Source organism: Ochotona curzoniae, unplaced genomic scaffold (assembly GCF_017591425.1).
Source record: "Ochotona curzoniae isolate NIBS_2020 unplaced genomic scaffold, NIBS_Ocur_1.0 contig_66, whole genome shotgun sequence".
NCBI classification, from domain to species: Eukaryota; Metazoa; Chordata; class Mammalia; order Lagomorpha; family Ochotonidae; genus Ochotona; species Ochotona curzoniae.
The window spans coordinates 23504111-23518716 of record NW_024466512.1 but is presented as its reverse complement, the minus strand read 5'-3'; the positions used below and the strand labels follow the sequence as shown (position 1 = coordinate 23518716).

General features: G+C 44.7%; 1 protein-coding gene across 4 annotated transcripts in view; it reads left to right on the top strand.

Moving 5' to 3' along the window:
* The window catches only part of CNNM1 (cyclin and CBS domain divalent metal cation transport mediator 1), a 51438-nt gene that overhangs the window by 15715 nt on the left and 21117 nt on the right, over positions 1-14606 (top strand). For all 4 annotated transcript variants that reach the window (XM_040992334.1, XM_040992332.1, XM_040992333.1 and 1 more), the window contains exons 2-4: positions 9354-9497; positions 11774-11914; positions 13125-13294. In XM_040992334.1, coding sequence (XP_040848268.1) covers positions 9354-9497; positions 11774-11914; positions 13125-13294 — 455 coding nt within the window. The remainder of the gene's footprint in view (positions 1-9353; positions 9498-11773; positions 11915-13124; positions 13295-14606) is intronic.

Sequence of the window (14606 nt, the reverse complement as noted above, 5' to 3'; positions counted from 1 at the left end):
GGTAAGTCTAAAGGGCATCTCAAAACCATGCTCTTTCTCTTTTTGCCAGATGTATTCCCGTGCAATACTCCCAAGCTCTGTTAACGGGAGTTGCATTCCTCTAGGTGTTCAGGCCATAACCTCTCTTTTCTCTGTCATCCCACATCCAGTCCCTTAGACATACTCTGCTTCCAAACATAGCTGGAGAATCTGACACCACCTTTCCACCTCCTTTACTGCCATCCTAGTCCACACCACCAGTTATCTCATTCCCAGAGCATCCTATCAGATCTCGCTGCTTCTACCTCTGCCCACTTGGTATTTATTCTTAACCCAGAGCTAGAGATTTCCTTCTGACATGTTAATCAGATCATACCAATTTTTGGTTAAAAAAAATTACAATTACTCACAAACATAAAACTCTAGTTTCTTAAATTACTTAGAATGAGATCCAAAGTTCTTGTGAAGGCTTTCTAGACTTTGTCACCTCTGCACCTCCCCCACCTGTCATCTTGGCTCCAACTGTTGTCCTTTCTCCAGCACTACAACAGCCACTTGGGCCTCCCTGCTGTTTCTCCAACACACAGTTAAAATTTCAATGTGGGGCCTGTGGGTGTTGTTCTGCTATTAAAGATATCACTCCAGATATTCATGGGGCTGCCTTTCTGACCACCTTCACGATCTTTAGTCAGACACTAGCTTCTAAGGGAGTTCTTTTCTGATCCACCTGACCTAAAATTGTAACATCTGCTTGCATACTCCCACTATGTAGATGGCTTAACTATTGATCTTGTTTCTTAACTCTCACCCCCAACTTAGAAGAGTGTTAAAGTTGCAAGAGCAAAATTATTTTGTCTGTTGTGCTCATTGCTGTACTTGAGTTATCTATGTGAATGCTTGGTACATGGTAAGCATTAACAACTTACTAGAGGGTAAAGGAAGAATTGAAATAATGTGGGGATTTTTTAGTAGTAGAAGAAGGTAAAAGATGGCTGTACATATGACTCTGGGTAACTACAAGGTTGGTGCCATGTGCTGTTGTAAAGAGAGGAAGAGCAAGGATGGTGGGTCTTGAGAATCAGGAGCTGTGAAGCGATTTTGGGCAACACTGAAGGAGAGGAGAGTGGTACACTGGCAAAATACCTAAAACAGGACAAACGTTCAGAATGGATGCTGATGTTAAGGTAGTGAGATTTAAGGTGACAGGCTCTTCTGGGATTTTTTCATTGAAAGAAAAGGACAAGGTCAAGGACTAAGCAGACACTCTTAAATGTAACAGCTCATTAGAATTTTTCAAAGTTTTAAATATTCCAGTGCCCCAACCGTAACTCAAATCGATTAGGCTAGAATTCGTGTGGGTGGGACAAAGTAGTCAACAGGTTTGAAAGAAGATTCCAAGTGGTTCCCATGGATAGCCATTGTTGAGAGTGGCAGAGCTACAGACTAATATAATCACCTATAGATAAAGATAAAATAAAGGAATCCACAATGGAAACAGAAAAACGTAAGTCCTAATCTGGCAGAAAACCACAATGGCTTGACCAATTCTTCTCATAACTAAGTATCATCTGCAGATTGTGATGAAAATTCTGATTCCAAAAGCTGGAATGAACTTCTGCATCTCACAAGCTCCCAGGTGATGGCAGTGCTTCCAGTCCTTCTAAATCCACACTCAGTCTCAGCCCCTTTTTACTCCCTAGATCCTAATTCAGTAATGAAGAATTAGGGCCCCAACACTTGCATTTTGAATGGTTGTCCAGGTAATGTATATGCTGCTGCTAGGAGCAATACACTTTATGCTTAGCAATACGCTTCAAGTCCCCAAGACCAAGATAAGAGAGAGGAGGCCCTCATTACTGTCTACCAAATGAGAATAAGAGGCTGCAGGGGCATCAGAGAGAAGAATGTGGCAAAATACTCTGTGCTTTACAAGGTGAAGGTCACAAGTGAAGCAGAAACCATAACATCTGCTCTCCTTAGTTCTCCATTTCCAAGCAATTTGCCCTCCTCCTAAGCTTCTCTGTTTTATCTTAGCAACAATTACCTTGCCAGAGTGCTGTAGCTATTTTTGAAAAGAGGGAGGAACCAAATCAATTACTTGCTTTTTTCTTTTCTTTTTTAAGGCATAGGAAATATACAGGGTCCTGGAGAGCTGTTTTATGAGGAAGCATCTACATCTTTTAATGCAGATGAGGCAATACTTAGTAAAGGGTATTGGAGGGTGTTTTGCCTTCTTCAAATACCAAAATGTAGCTGTGATATTGCTGCCATCTGACTTCCTATTTCCTTAAAGGAAAGTTTCCAACCACTATAGTATTGAAATGTAGGGCCAGAAAATGACTTGTTATGGGGGGCCGTCCTGTACATTATAGGATGTTTAGCCTCCTCCCTGGCCTCTGTCGTTGAAATGCCAGCAGTGTCCCCTTCCACAAGTTTTAAAAACCAGAATTATCCCTGGGATTGCCAGTTGCCTCCCCTCAGAGGGTAGGGGCATCTAAATCCCCCCAGTTGAGAATCATTGCTGTAGAAGCAAGATCTGTGAGCCAATCACTGTTCTAGGCAATCTGACTTGTAGTTTGGCTACATTAATAGCAGATGGTGATGTAATAGAATCTTACACATGTACCTGTAACCAGCACCAAGAATGCCCCCTGGACTCCTGGGGCAGCAGGAAAGACCAGTGTGACCTTATTTTACTGACCTCATTCATGCAAAGAATGAGAGTGCAGAACCTTCAGGCTGTCTCAGAGGTGACTGTTATTTTAGGATTCCCAAGGCTAGCATTAAACAATCAACAGCTACTTTTGCCCATGTCAACAAAATACCATAACCCCCCATGTCATCAACGAGAACGCATTCATCAGCTTGCCTTTGTTATAGGAGGTTCTTTTCATGAATACGTTGTGACGGTTAAACCATGCACCTAAGATTTATTAGACGTCTCACTGCTTGTTTACCTTCCTCGTAATTCGCCAAATAACAGTGACATAGTCCACCTGTAAAGCACTGGTTTTGAAATCGTAGCCTGCATCTGAGCCACCTGTAGAACTTACTAAACCACGACTTATTGCGATGCACGCCCCCCAAATTCTGGTTCATTAGATCTGGGATAGAGCTAAGAATTTTTTTTTAAAGATTTATTTTTATTATTTTTTTTATTGGAAAGGCAGATATACACAGAGGAGAGACAGAGAGGAAGATCTTCCGTTCAATGATTTACTCCCCAAGTGAGCGCAACGGCTGATACTATGCCAATCCGAAGCCAGGAGCCTCTTCCGGGTCTCCCACGTGGGTACAGGGTCCCAAAGCTTTGGGCCGTCCTCGACTGCTTTCCCGGGCCACAGGCAGTGAGCTGGATGGGAAGCGGGGCTGCTGGGATAGAACCGGCGCCCATATGGGATCCTGGGTGTGCAAGGCGAGGACCTTAACCACTGCGCCACCACCGCACTGGGCCCGAGCTAAGAATTTGCACTTGTGATTAGTTCTTAGGTGATACTGATGTTGATTCTGCTCTTCAGGGTCCACACATTGAAAACTGTGACAGTAAGCCAACTTAGTAGTTCTCAACTTTGGCTGAACATTGGAATCATCTGAGGAACATTTTGAATTATGAGTGACACGACCCTGCCCCAAACCGTGAATCAGGAATCTTCAGGTGTGGAATCCACTCTGGAATGTATTTAAAGCTTCTCAGGTGGTTCTGATGTGTGGACAGCATTGAGCTGGAGTGAGGAGTTTTGGCAGGGACCCTGTTTAATGGAAGAGTGAGAGGTCTCTTTAAGAATCATTTAATCGGGCCCGGCGCGGTGGCGCAAGCGGTTAAGGTCCTCGCCTTGCACGCCCGGGATCCCATATGGGCGCCGGTTCTAATCCCGGCAGCCCCACTTCCCTTCCAGCTCCCTGCCTGTGGCCCGGGAAAGCAGTCGAGGACGGCCCAAGGCTTTGGGAACCTGCACCCGCGTGGGAGACCCACAAGAGGCTCCTGGCTTCGGATCGGCATAGCATCGGCCCGTTGCGCTCACTTGGGGAGTGAATCATCGGACGGAAGATCTTCCTCTCTGTCTCTCCTCTCTGTATATCCGCCTTTCCAATGAAAAAATAATAAAAATAAATCTTTAAAAAAAAAAGAATCATTTAATCCTGGGGCCCAGCATGGTAGCCTAGCAGCTAAAGTCCTTGTCTTGCATGCGCTGGTATCCCATATGGGTGCCGGTTCATGTCCCAGCTGCTCCACTTCCCATCCAGCTCCCTGCTTGTGGCCTGGGAAAGCAGTCAAGGACGGCCTTGGGACCCTGCACCTGCGTGGGAGACCTGGAATAGGCTCCTAGCTCCTGGCTTTGGATCAGCGCAGTCTGGCCATTATGGCACTACGGGAATGATTCAGCAGACGGAAGATCTTTGTCTCTCTTCCTCTCTGTATATCTGACTTTTCAATAAAAAAAAGAATCATTTAATCCTAGAAAAGTTGGCTCCAATCCTTCATCCTTCATTGATAATGGCTTCTCTAATTCCAACCAAAACTGTTCTCACATGGTGATCCAAGTAGGGCTCAGCTTGCAGCTATGCCTTCTCTACTGTGTGTCTCACCGACGTATGGACAACATTGGAACCGGAAATTGAAATTAAATCAGAAACTTGGAAGAAACAGTCAAAGCTCACATGTGACAACCTAATGCTTAAGGAACACAGAGCTGCTAAAAATCAGGCAAGGCCAGTGTGAGCAGGACAGAGTCAGGCTGCTGTGAAGCCAAACACCAAGAATATGTCAGGGATCCAAACCAGACGCCAGTGAGTCTGTAGCTTCCAGTTCAGAAGTAGGACACCAGTGGGCGCAGAGTAAAATGTGCTTTGTACAAATTGGAGACATAGTCTTCATGCTTAGGAATGACTTACTACAGGAATCCACTGTTTCTTATCTGGTAACTCAGCCTAAAGATTTTTCTATCCATTGGTAAACAATTTCACGTATGTTTAATGGACATTTAAAATGTCATATAAAGTTTTCTGCTTTTGGAATAAGTTTCTTATCTCTGCTATATTTTTAGTGTGGTATAACATGCCCTATGACTTGGCAGGCTTCAATTTTGTCATGGCTCTTTTTAGGAACTTGGAAGGTGTCAGCCAGGCCCTATTGCTTTGGGCTTGTGTGAAGATGGAGTGTATGCAAGCACGTCACTTGGCTAACTTGCTCCGTGATCCCTACAGCTCAGCAGGGCTTTGCTGTTCTCTGCAAGTCATCCACGTGCCAGGCCCTCTTTTCACTTTCCTGATGGCTTCTTTGATGAGCAGACATTTCTAATTTTTGTGAAGTCCAATTTATTTTTTTCTTTGCTTGATTGTACTTTTGTGTGCTAAGAATTCATTGTCTAATGGACAATTTGTCCTATGTTTTCTTCTAAAAGTTTTATAGTTTTCACTTCTATTTAGATACTGTATCTCTTTAGGGCTAATCATGTGTGGAGTAGATAGGTATCCAAATTCCTTGTTCTGCATAGAGCTGCCTAGTTGTCAACTGCTAGTTATAGAGTTCTTGATCTTAAGCCTCTTTTGTGTGCATTGACCAATATCATATTTCACCTGGAGAAATAGATTCAAGTCATTTGCACATTTTTCAACAGAATTGTCTTTTAGATTTATTTTATATATGTGAATAGCTGGCAACATCTGGTTTTCCTGCCCCTGAGGTTGTCAGCTCATAACAGGACTGTGTGATTGCTGGTCCCTGCCCCAGTCCACACCTAATAAAGTATGGTTTCTTTCATTGTCTGTAGACCTCGGCAGGCTCTGGAATGAATTTTAAAGGCTGGTTATAAATGATAAAATATTTCCAACTTGACTGTACAGGTACAGTGTCTTGAATACTATGTATTAGGACTTAAAAATCTCTATTTCCGAGTGATAACATAGTGTGTCCTCAGAATGACCTCAGAAAGTGAGCGTGACTTCCTCATGTGGATGGAATAGTACTCTGTAAAACACCCAAATCTGTGAACTTATCCAGTTTCATCATATGAATTAATTATGATAGTGCTGAGGAATATGGCTATATTGTAATGTATTCTGCATTCCACTTTACAAAATGTATCCAGTTATGGGAGACAATTTTAAGAAACTATTTTCTCCAGTTTTCATTTATACTAGTCTTTTTTTTTTTTTTCTGGTCGTCTGCTAACACATGTCAGCAGAAAAGTGAGAACAGGTGCCATAAGTTTAAGAAAAATGTGTTCAAAATTTTTTTAAACATTTAAATTTAGCATATTCTAACACATTCTAATTTAAGCTACAAATACTTCAGTTGGGTAGGATGCAACTGCTTCAAAGAATGATGATTTTAGAACCACTGGAGCAGACTTTAAAATTTAATTTAAACACATAGTATTTTATTAGAAGCACAAGGGTCCTGTGTTAATACCATCGGTCATAGCAGCTATGGATTTCATTTACTCTTCAGCTTTTTCAGTTCCCCGACACTTACTGGCCGTCTGCTAGGTGATGGGGACCATGATGAAATGTATGATCCTTTTTCTAGAAGGAGCTCATCTGATGAAGGAACACTGTTAACATGGGACATATACATGGCTATTTAGCAGAAACAGGAAGAATTGCAATTAATGCTGTCATTTATCAAAGGATGAGGAGCACATGGCAAGAAGACGTGAGGGCAGGACAGATGCAGAGGAGCCTTCCTGAGGAACCACCATCTGAGCTGAACTGGAATGGCCTGCAGGCATGGGGTGGGGCAAAAACTTGGACATGTCCGTGTGGCAGTTGAGGGAGTGAAGGCAGGCTGGCACTCCTGGAATATAGAGTGATTGGAGGATTAGCAGAGCATGCCATTAGAAAGAGCAGAGCCACATCGGACAGGCTCCCTAACTAAACCAATGGGTCTGTGGGTATGAGGAAGCCTTGGAGGACCATGACCAGGGCTACATGTGATCTCATCAGCATAAAAGAAAGCCAAAGATTAGGCTGAAGGTGGGGAAGAAATCAGAGCCTATTCCAAGGTAATATAATTTCCATCTTTCCCATTTCATTTCAGTGACAAAATCGCAAGGGGTAGCCATTCTGTGTTTTCAGGTACAGAAAAGAGACTGCTGCTCTAGTCTGGTATTTTTAGCAGTGGCCAAACAAAAGCTTCAAAGACCAGTATCAATAAAACACACACTTTCTTTTTTATTAATGTGTTTATTGGCAAGAATAACATCTGAGTCAGTCTCCTAGATATTCTCCTTAAATGTCCCTTTGCCAAGAAAAAAAAAGAACTACCCACATTTGCATTTTAGAGACAGGACCAGAAAATGTCATGAGAAACAAACTGACATGAAGCAGGACTGTTAGGTAAAACTTCAGTCCCTGTGTCCCCATTCAGTCTGGCTACAGGGGTTACATGGGTTTATACTGCAGCCCTGCCACTTGCAGAGGGTTACTTAACCATTCTGCACCTCAGTTCTGGCATCCATAAAATAGGAATAAATAAATGGACACCTATAAGATGCTCTCACTATTGCCTGACATGTAGTAAGAGCTCAACAAATGAGTTCTGTTTTCATTAAGTTGTTGGGCAATAGGAATGAAGCAGCTGTCCGTGATACCTTGTATCTTACTGAGCCTGGTCTACCCATCTCATATCCACCAGGTCAGTGGAGCTCCACAGTGCATGGATGGCTGTTCTCATGACCGCTGTTGCTAGCAAACCATCCGAATTCTAGAGGCGTAAGAAGTCCATTTTTGCTGCTCACAGACTGTGTGAGTCATCAATTCTGAAGCAGTTCAGCAAAAGTGGGTTCTCTCTGCTGAGTGTCCAGGGCTGCAGCTGGAAAGGATATGAAAGGAGGCCGAGGGAAAGGGTGGGACTGGACTGGCCGAGACTGGCGAGTCCACTGCAAGGAAGTCTTTGCCTAAATTACTGGAACCTGTCTGGGATGCCTGTCACCAAGTGGCCTCCCTCTCACAGTGGCTTCAGGGCAGCAATTAGAGTGTTTTTGCAGCAAGTCTGTTTATCATCTAGTCTCAGAAGTCCCCTGGTGGACCTTCCCTGTGCTCTGTTGGTAAAAATAGTCACAAGGCCACCAGACTGAGGGGAAGGCAAGATCACACCTCTCCGTGGGAGGCATTGATTTGGAGAATGTTTTAAGTGATACTAGTTCCTAATTCTGGGTGAGAGGTTGTTACATAGTAGAGGTTAATTTGCCCAGAGGTTGATTTGCTCAACAATAGTAACTGTAATAGTTAGCTAGGGGGTTGTTGGGAGCAGGAAAGGACTTCTGACTTGATTCTTCTTAGTGTAAACCCTTGGTCTTCTTATCAGAGTATTCAGCCTCCTTCAGCTAGCATATGTTTCCTGAAATGTGAAAGTTGGAAGGAAAGAAATTTAACTGGCTTTGAGGATAGCAAGAAACTTCTCTGAAAGCCTGAGGGAGATAAAAGGGTAAGGTTTGCAGAGGCTGGGAAAAGGAGAAGGTGGAAAGGATGATCAAGAGGAACAGGGTACAGTTGTATAGGAGGAATGACTTTTTAAAAAGATTTATTTATTTCAAAGGTAGAATTACAAAGAGAGGAGAGAGATCTTCCATTTCTGCATCACTCCCCTAAAGGCGGCAACATCTGGAGCTGGGCCAGTCTGAAACCGGGAGCTAGGAGCTTCATTTGAGTCTCCCACGTGGGTGTAGGGGCCCAAATAATTGGGCCATCCTCTGCTGCTTTCCTAGGCCATTAGCAGGGAGCTAGATCAAAAAAATGGAGCAACCAGGACTCAAATTAGTGTCCATGTGGGATGCTGGCTTCACAAATTGTAGCTTTACCTATTACACCACAGCCAGATAAGGAGACCTTTAGCACGGTAGAGTGACTGTGGTTGGCAGCAAGTAATTGTTCGTCGCAAAATGTTAGTAGAGAAGCTTTTGAATCTTTCCAACATGGAGAAATGTATGCATGTATTGAAATAACACTATACCCAATACATATATACAACTATTATGTGTCAGTTGAAAATGGTTATGCACCACGTAATAATGACTTGGTCAAGTGCAAGATGTCTATATGAACACATTCCCATGAGATTATATTGCCCAGTGATGTTATGGCCATCTTGGTTTATGCAAGTACACTTCATGCTGTTAGCATAGTGATGCAATTGCCTAACAATGCATTTCCCAAATCAAGTCCCCAGCGTTAAGTGATGCACAACTGTATATTTTTAAAACTCATGAGGTTTGCATTTGTAAGAGCTGACACACATCGTATTTTAGGAAAGTTCTGAGATGAGTTCAGTCCTGAAATTGATCAAACAGCAATTTTGTATCCCTTTCTCACAAGGAAAGAAAAATCTCTGCAAATGTCCCAGATAATTCATGGTGATTCCATATGTTCTCTAGGAAAATCTCACTTGGCTATTGTCCAGCGGGTGAATAATGAGGGAGAAGGGGACCCCTTCTACGAGGTGATGGGCATTGTCACACTGGAGGACATCATTGAGGAGATCATCAAGTCAGAGATCCTGGACGAAACGGACCTCTACAGTAAGTGCATGGCCTTGGCTCTTCTCCAAGGTTATCCTGTTTGCCTCTGAGACTGCGGGGACAGCCCTTATTGCTATAGTGTGAACGGTGTCTCAGCAAGAGCTCTATGGATTCACCCGAGTCACTGGGACCATGCTAGCTAAATGCTTACCCAAAGGGCACCTTTGGGATTGGAGCCAAGACTTTGAAAAGGAACTACTGAAGAAAACAAGGGGTACCCAGAATGGAGCCCCAAGCTCTCTCTGCCTTTGCTTCAGTCCTGTGTTACTCCTTTATTGTTTCTTCTTTTACCCGGATTCAATCCTGGATTATAGCCCCTGGGGTTCCAATCAGAGTGTACTCATGATCATGAGGCTGCCCACCCATCCTAAGCCAAAACCTTCAATGTCCCTGCCCCGACACTCTGCTTCTCTCTTAAACCTTTCAGTCCAGATTTCTATTCCCCCAACTTCTCTCCCTGCAAGGCACCTGCCTGTCTCCAGTCCCTGGGCTGCTCTCCTGTCTTCTCCTGCTCCAGGAATGATATGAGTGTCTACTTGGGTTACTGAGCCTTATCGAAGCTTTGCTGGCAGCCATTCCAAAGGCGGTGCTGTCTTTGGGTCTCTGGGATGGGAATGTTATCCCCGGACCAGGAAACATTTCCTCCTCAGGATTTCATCTCTTCCTCCCCGGCTAGAAGCAGCCTTGCAGAAACTGACTGCTTGGATATCAAACTTGGATACTACCAGGCAGTAGGGCAGGGAGCCGTACACAGAGTAGCTTGCCTGGGATTAAGAAGAACGCAAAGTTAAATGGTGGTCCCCATATTCTCAGGAACTAGCACATCCCTCACCAGGAAGCAGGTGGCCAGGCAGGGAATGAGCTCAGAAGTGCCCTCTCCCTCACCACTCCATGCCCCCTTCTCCACCTTTGGTCCACCAGCTATGCTTTAGAATTCCCAAGAGTCTCAGTAGGCAAATACATGAAAATATTCACACTAAAGTGTTAGTGGCTAGTGGAAGTCTAAATGTCCTCCCAGGACATTTAAACCAGCTAATGCTCCAGACCAGCTGTGAAATCAAAGAGCAAGGATCCAAGAATACTGTGTCTCTCTTTGCATGACTGCTACTTCTTACAGAATCTGGGCTTCTGAGTCTGGGCCTGCGCACTGTTGCAAGCTGAGCAAGCTGAGGCTCCTTTCAGGGGCCAGATGACTACAGAGGCCTCCAGTTAAAGGCAGTCCCCAACGAACTGCATGGCTGGAAGAGCACCTTCTCCCTCTACACAGAAACCCAAAGGATCTGGCAAAAACACTCCCCAAGAAGAAAGGGTGCATACAGGGGAGCCAGATTCCTGGAGAAAGCCCTAACCCCCCTCCCTTCCTTTCCTCTGCCCAGTTCCCCTTAAAGCAGATGAGATAGGGCTACAGTTTCAATGTTTTATGCCAAATTCAAGGAAGGCAAAAGAGAAATGTCCATGGAAAACATTCCCCATACCACATTAAATTAGGAAAAACAGTTTCTTAATCAGTAACCACATGCCCAATACATACATTCCTGAGACTCCAGGCCAAGCCACAGGCCCCTGCTCACCTGCATAGAATGTAGCTCCATTACTTTTTCTTCTCTTTCCTTTTTTCTATGTTTCCCTCAATTCTTCCCCAGTGGAGGAGCAGAGGATAAAACAGAAAAGGTGATGTCTGCTCTCATTCCTTGCAAGCCTCGGGTTGCCACCAAGACCCTGGTTTAAGTGACCAGAGAAAGACCAGGGAAAAGGGAAGGAACAGAGGCAGGCACTCACTCCCTGAGACCCACCAACCCCCTGATGCTAAAAATGCAGGTACCTCCCGCCTGTGTGACTGCGTAAGGACTTTCACAGTAACTTCCAGTGGGACTCTCCTAAGAAATGTACAGGATGAGTAAGAAAGCTGTTGCTGATTCTTGCCAGCCTCCTTATGTAGCTTCAAGCAAATAAAAACCGATGCATAGAGATGTTGCAAAGCTAGAAGGTAGGAAAACCCTAGCACCTTGAACTTGAGAGTTCCATAGTCACCACCGAAGTGTGAAGAACATTGAGATGATAAGAGCCATCTTCCAGTTTAGACCAAGATAGCCACCTCCATCGCTCAGCAGCACCCTTCCACTCCCTGGGAAAGAGGTGTGGTCCCATGCTTGGTGCTGCAGAAATGTGTGTGTGGTCCCAAAGGATCTCCCTGTCCTGTGTGACTTTGGGTAAACCTCCAAAGACTAGCAGTGATTCTGACATAGCTGTCTTCTGTCCCCTATAATCCCCGTAAGCTGACAATCGGAAGAAGCAGCGGGTCCCCCACCGGGAGAGGAAGCGGCATGACTTCTCCTTATTCAAGCTTTCCGACTCAGAGATCAGGGTGAAGATCTCGCCCCAGCTTCTTTTGGCCACACACCGCTTCATGGCCACAGGTAAGACCCTGCCCGTTCTCCCTGGGTCTACACTCCAGACCAGCTGAGGCAGAATTGGGACCAGAGATGCAGGTGCTTTCTAATCTCATTGCAACAAGCAGCTGGTGCTGCCAGTCACTGTTGTGGGAAAGAAATGGCCTCAGAGAGGATGGCAGATGCCACATGCTGTCATGTGTATCCCAGACCTGAACGTCAAGGGGCTGAGGTGCAGACAAGTCAACTGCAGAAGCCATGGTTGTGCTCTCCCCTTCCTGTGCCCGCTCCCTGGCTGGAGTTTGAGGCCATCCCGTCCTGTTAGAGTCGGGGTGCCCCAGAGTATTCGGGTGAGAAAGTAGTTTTCCTACCTAGCTGCAAGACTCTGGGGTCCATTGTTGACCAGCATTCTGAAACTACGGAAATGGGCTGTGAATCTTGGGGTCTTCAAAAGAAAAAAAAGATCAGAGAATCCTCAGATAAGCTCTTTCTTGTGAAGAGGTAGTTTGTCTTTGAGTTGGGAGCCTGTCATCCATGCTGACACATGTGCTGTGCTACAGCGAGCATCTCTAGGTTTACTATGTAATTCCTCTGTTTCAGATATATTTCTTAGAACAGTGTTAGCACAGCTCCAGGTGCTAAGGAGAGGAAGATTTTAAGATGAATTTTCTTTAAAGAAGGCTTTTCAACATGTCTTCTAGTTCTGAACATAGATTGCTTGTAAGTTCTGCCTATTTGCCTAGGGCAAACAGCTGTACTTGCATCTTTTTAATATATATAGAGAGATAATATATAAATATGATGCAGTGATGATTCACATTACTGACAACTCGTCACTTAAAGAACAGCCTGCCTCCATCTACTTGGACTTTCATTCCATTCAACGTTAATTCTCAGAATTTCATTCGGTTATAGCATTTGTCATTCACATGGCTTAGTTACCCATGCCCAACTTTAAAATCAAAGAGAACACTAATAACAAACGAACATTTCCAAAACAGACATGTTTCTCTTGAGATGCACATCTAGGGATCCCCAGCCCTGAGGGATGCATACTTAGGTTAGGATTGCCCTCCCCAAGGAAACCTCAGAAGTCCTGCCAGCTGGGTGCCCCGAGCCCAATGGGAGTGATCCAGCCACAACCCCTGTTTTACTCTCTGACTCCTGCCAACTGTTGCTGCAGCAAGAGGTGAGACCCAGGAGGTGCTAATTTCTCCCTTCCACCATTCTCACTTAGAAGTAGAGCCCTTCAAGTCTCTGTACCTTTCGGAGAAGATCCTGCTCCGGCTCCTAAAGCATCCCAATGTGATCCAAGAACTGAAGTTTGATGAAAAGAACAAGAAGGCCCCAGAACACTACCTCTACCAGCGCAACCGCCCTGTGGACTACTTTGTGTTGCTTCTTCAGGTAGGTGGGAAAGTAAAGGCACTTCTGAGGACAAGACCATGTTCAAGGTGAAGAGGAATGGCCAGGCCTCCCTCAGTGCCAAGCTCAACACTTGGCTGTTTGCCCCTAGAACAAGGGCTGGTAGGCATTTCTGCATGACCCGCAGTAAGGGCCCAGACCTGGAAGACTGAAGTCAAGACGTGGTAGGATCTTCGACAGCATCTCTTCTGACTACTCAGCAGTGTCTGGTATCTCACACAGTGAATACTTTCACTGTAGAGAGTCTGCTTTTGAACTTCCATTCAGTAACACTTCTTTATCTTTGACTATCTCCCGCAAAAATGAAACAGCCTACTCCCTCCTGCACTTTAGACAATTCTTGAAACCCTTCCCTTTGCTGATGTCTCACCCGACCCTGTTCTCCAGGAGCCATAGTGCAACTTTCACAGAGCTTTGAATATTTTCTCCCTTAGGAATATCAGGAAGGGGAAATTGACCAAGTAGAAGAAGGGCAGTGTCTTCCCATGCTCACCTACAGACCATCACATTCTCCCTTGCATGCCTAGCTGGGTCCTAGAAAAGAGTCAGGCTTGGTTCTGGCTCATGGCCCTACTCTGCCCTAGCCTGCATCCTCTGCCAGCTCTGTCACTGATCCTCTGTCTCTTGCTGACAGAGTCTCATGGACCCAAAGTTGAGGAGTGGTTTAAAGCCTTGATGAAGCTCACATTATCTTAGAAACACTCTCCCTGTGCTGTCGTCCACCTGATGTTCAGACTCTGATTTGCCTCCCAAGCAGCCTTCAACAAGCCTCAAGGAAGAGACCTCATGCTCTTCACTGCTGGGAATCAAGAAGGGCCCCTTTACTTTATTTACATAATGTAAGGGACATATGTATTCTATTGTCTTCTGCTTAATATAAAAATGGATTTTTAAATAATATATGTAATAGCAAGAGGGTAGGCTCAGAAACCGTACAGATGTGGATTTAAAATGTTCATATTACCATTTCTCTACTACGGTTGACCAAGTTATTCTCTGAGCCTGAAACTTGATTTGTCTGCAAACAAGGGATCCCTGTTGTGGCTGTAGACTGACTGAAGGAAACTCCATGAGGTACATGTAACACAGCAACAGGCCCCTAGGCAAACGCTAAGCACTACACATTTGCTCTTATTATTGGTGATGATATATTTTATCTCAGTCAGACTCAATAAAACTCTAATCTGTAGGACCATGGGTTAGCTGGCACGTGGAACTGTGTCACAGAATTTCAAAGAAGCTGGGTTATTCGTGACTAGATGCTGCTTTGTGAGCAATGAAGCAATGAATTTAC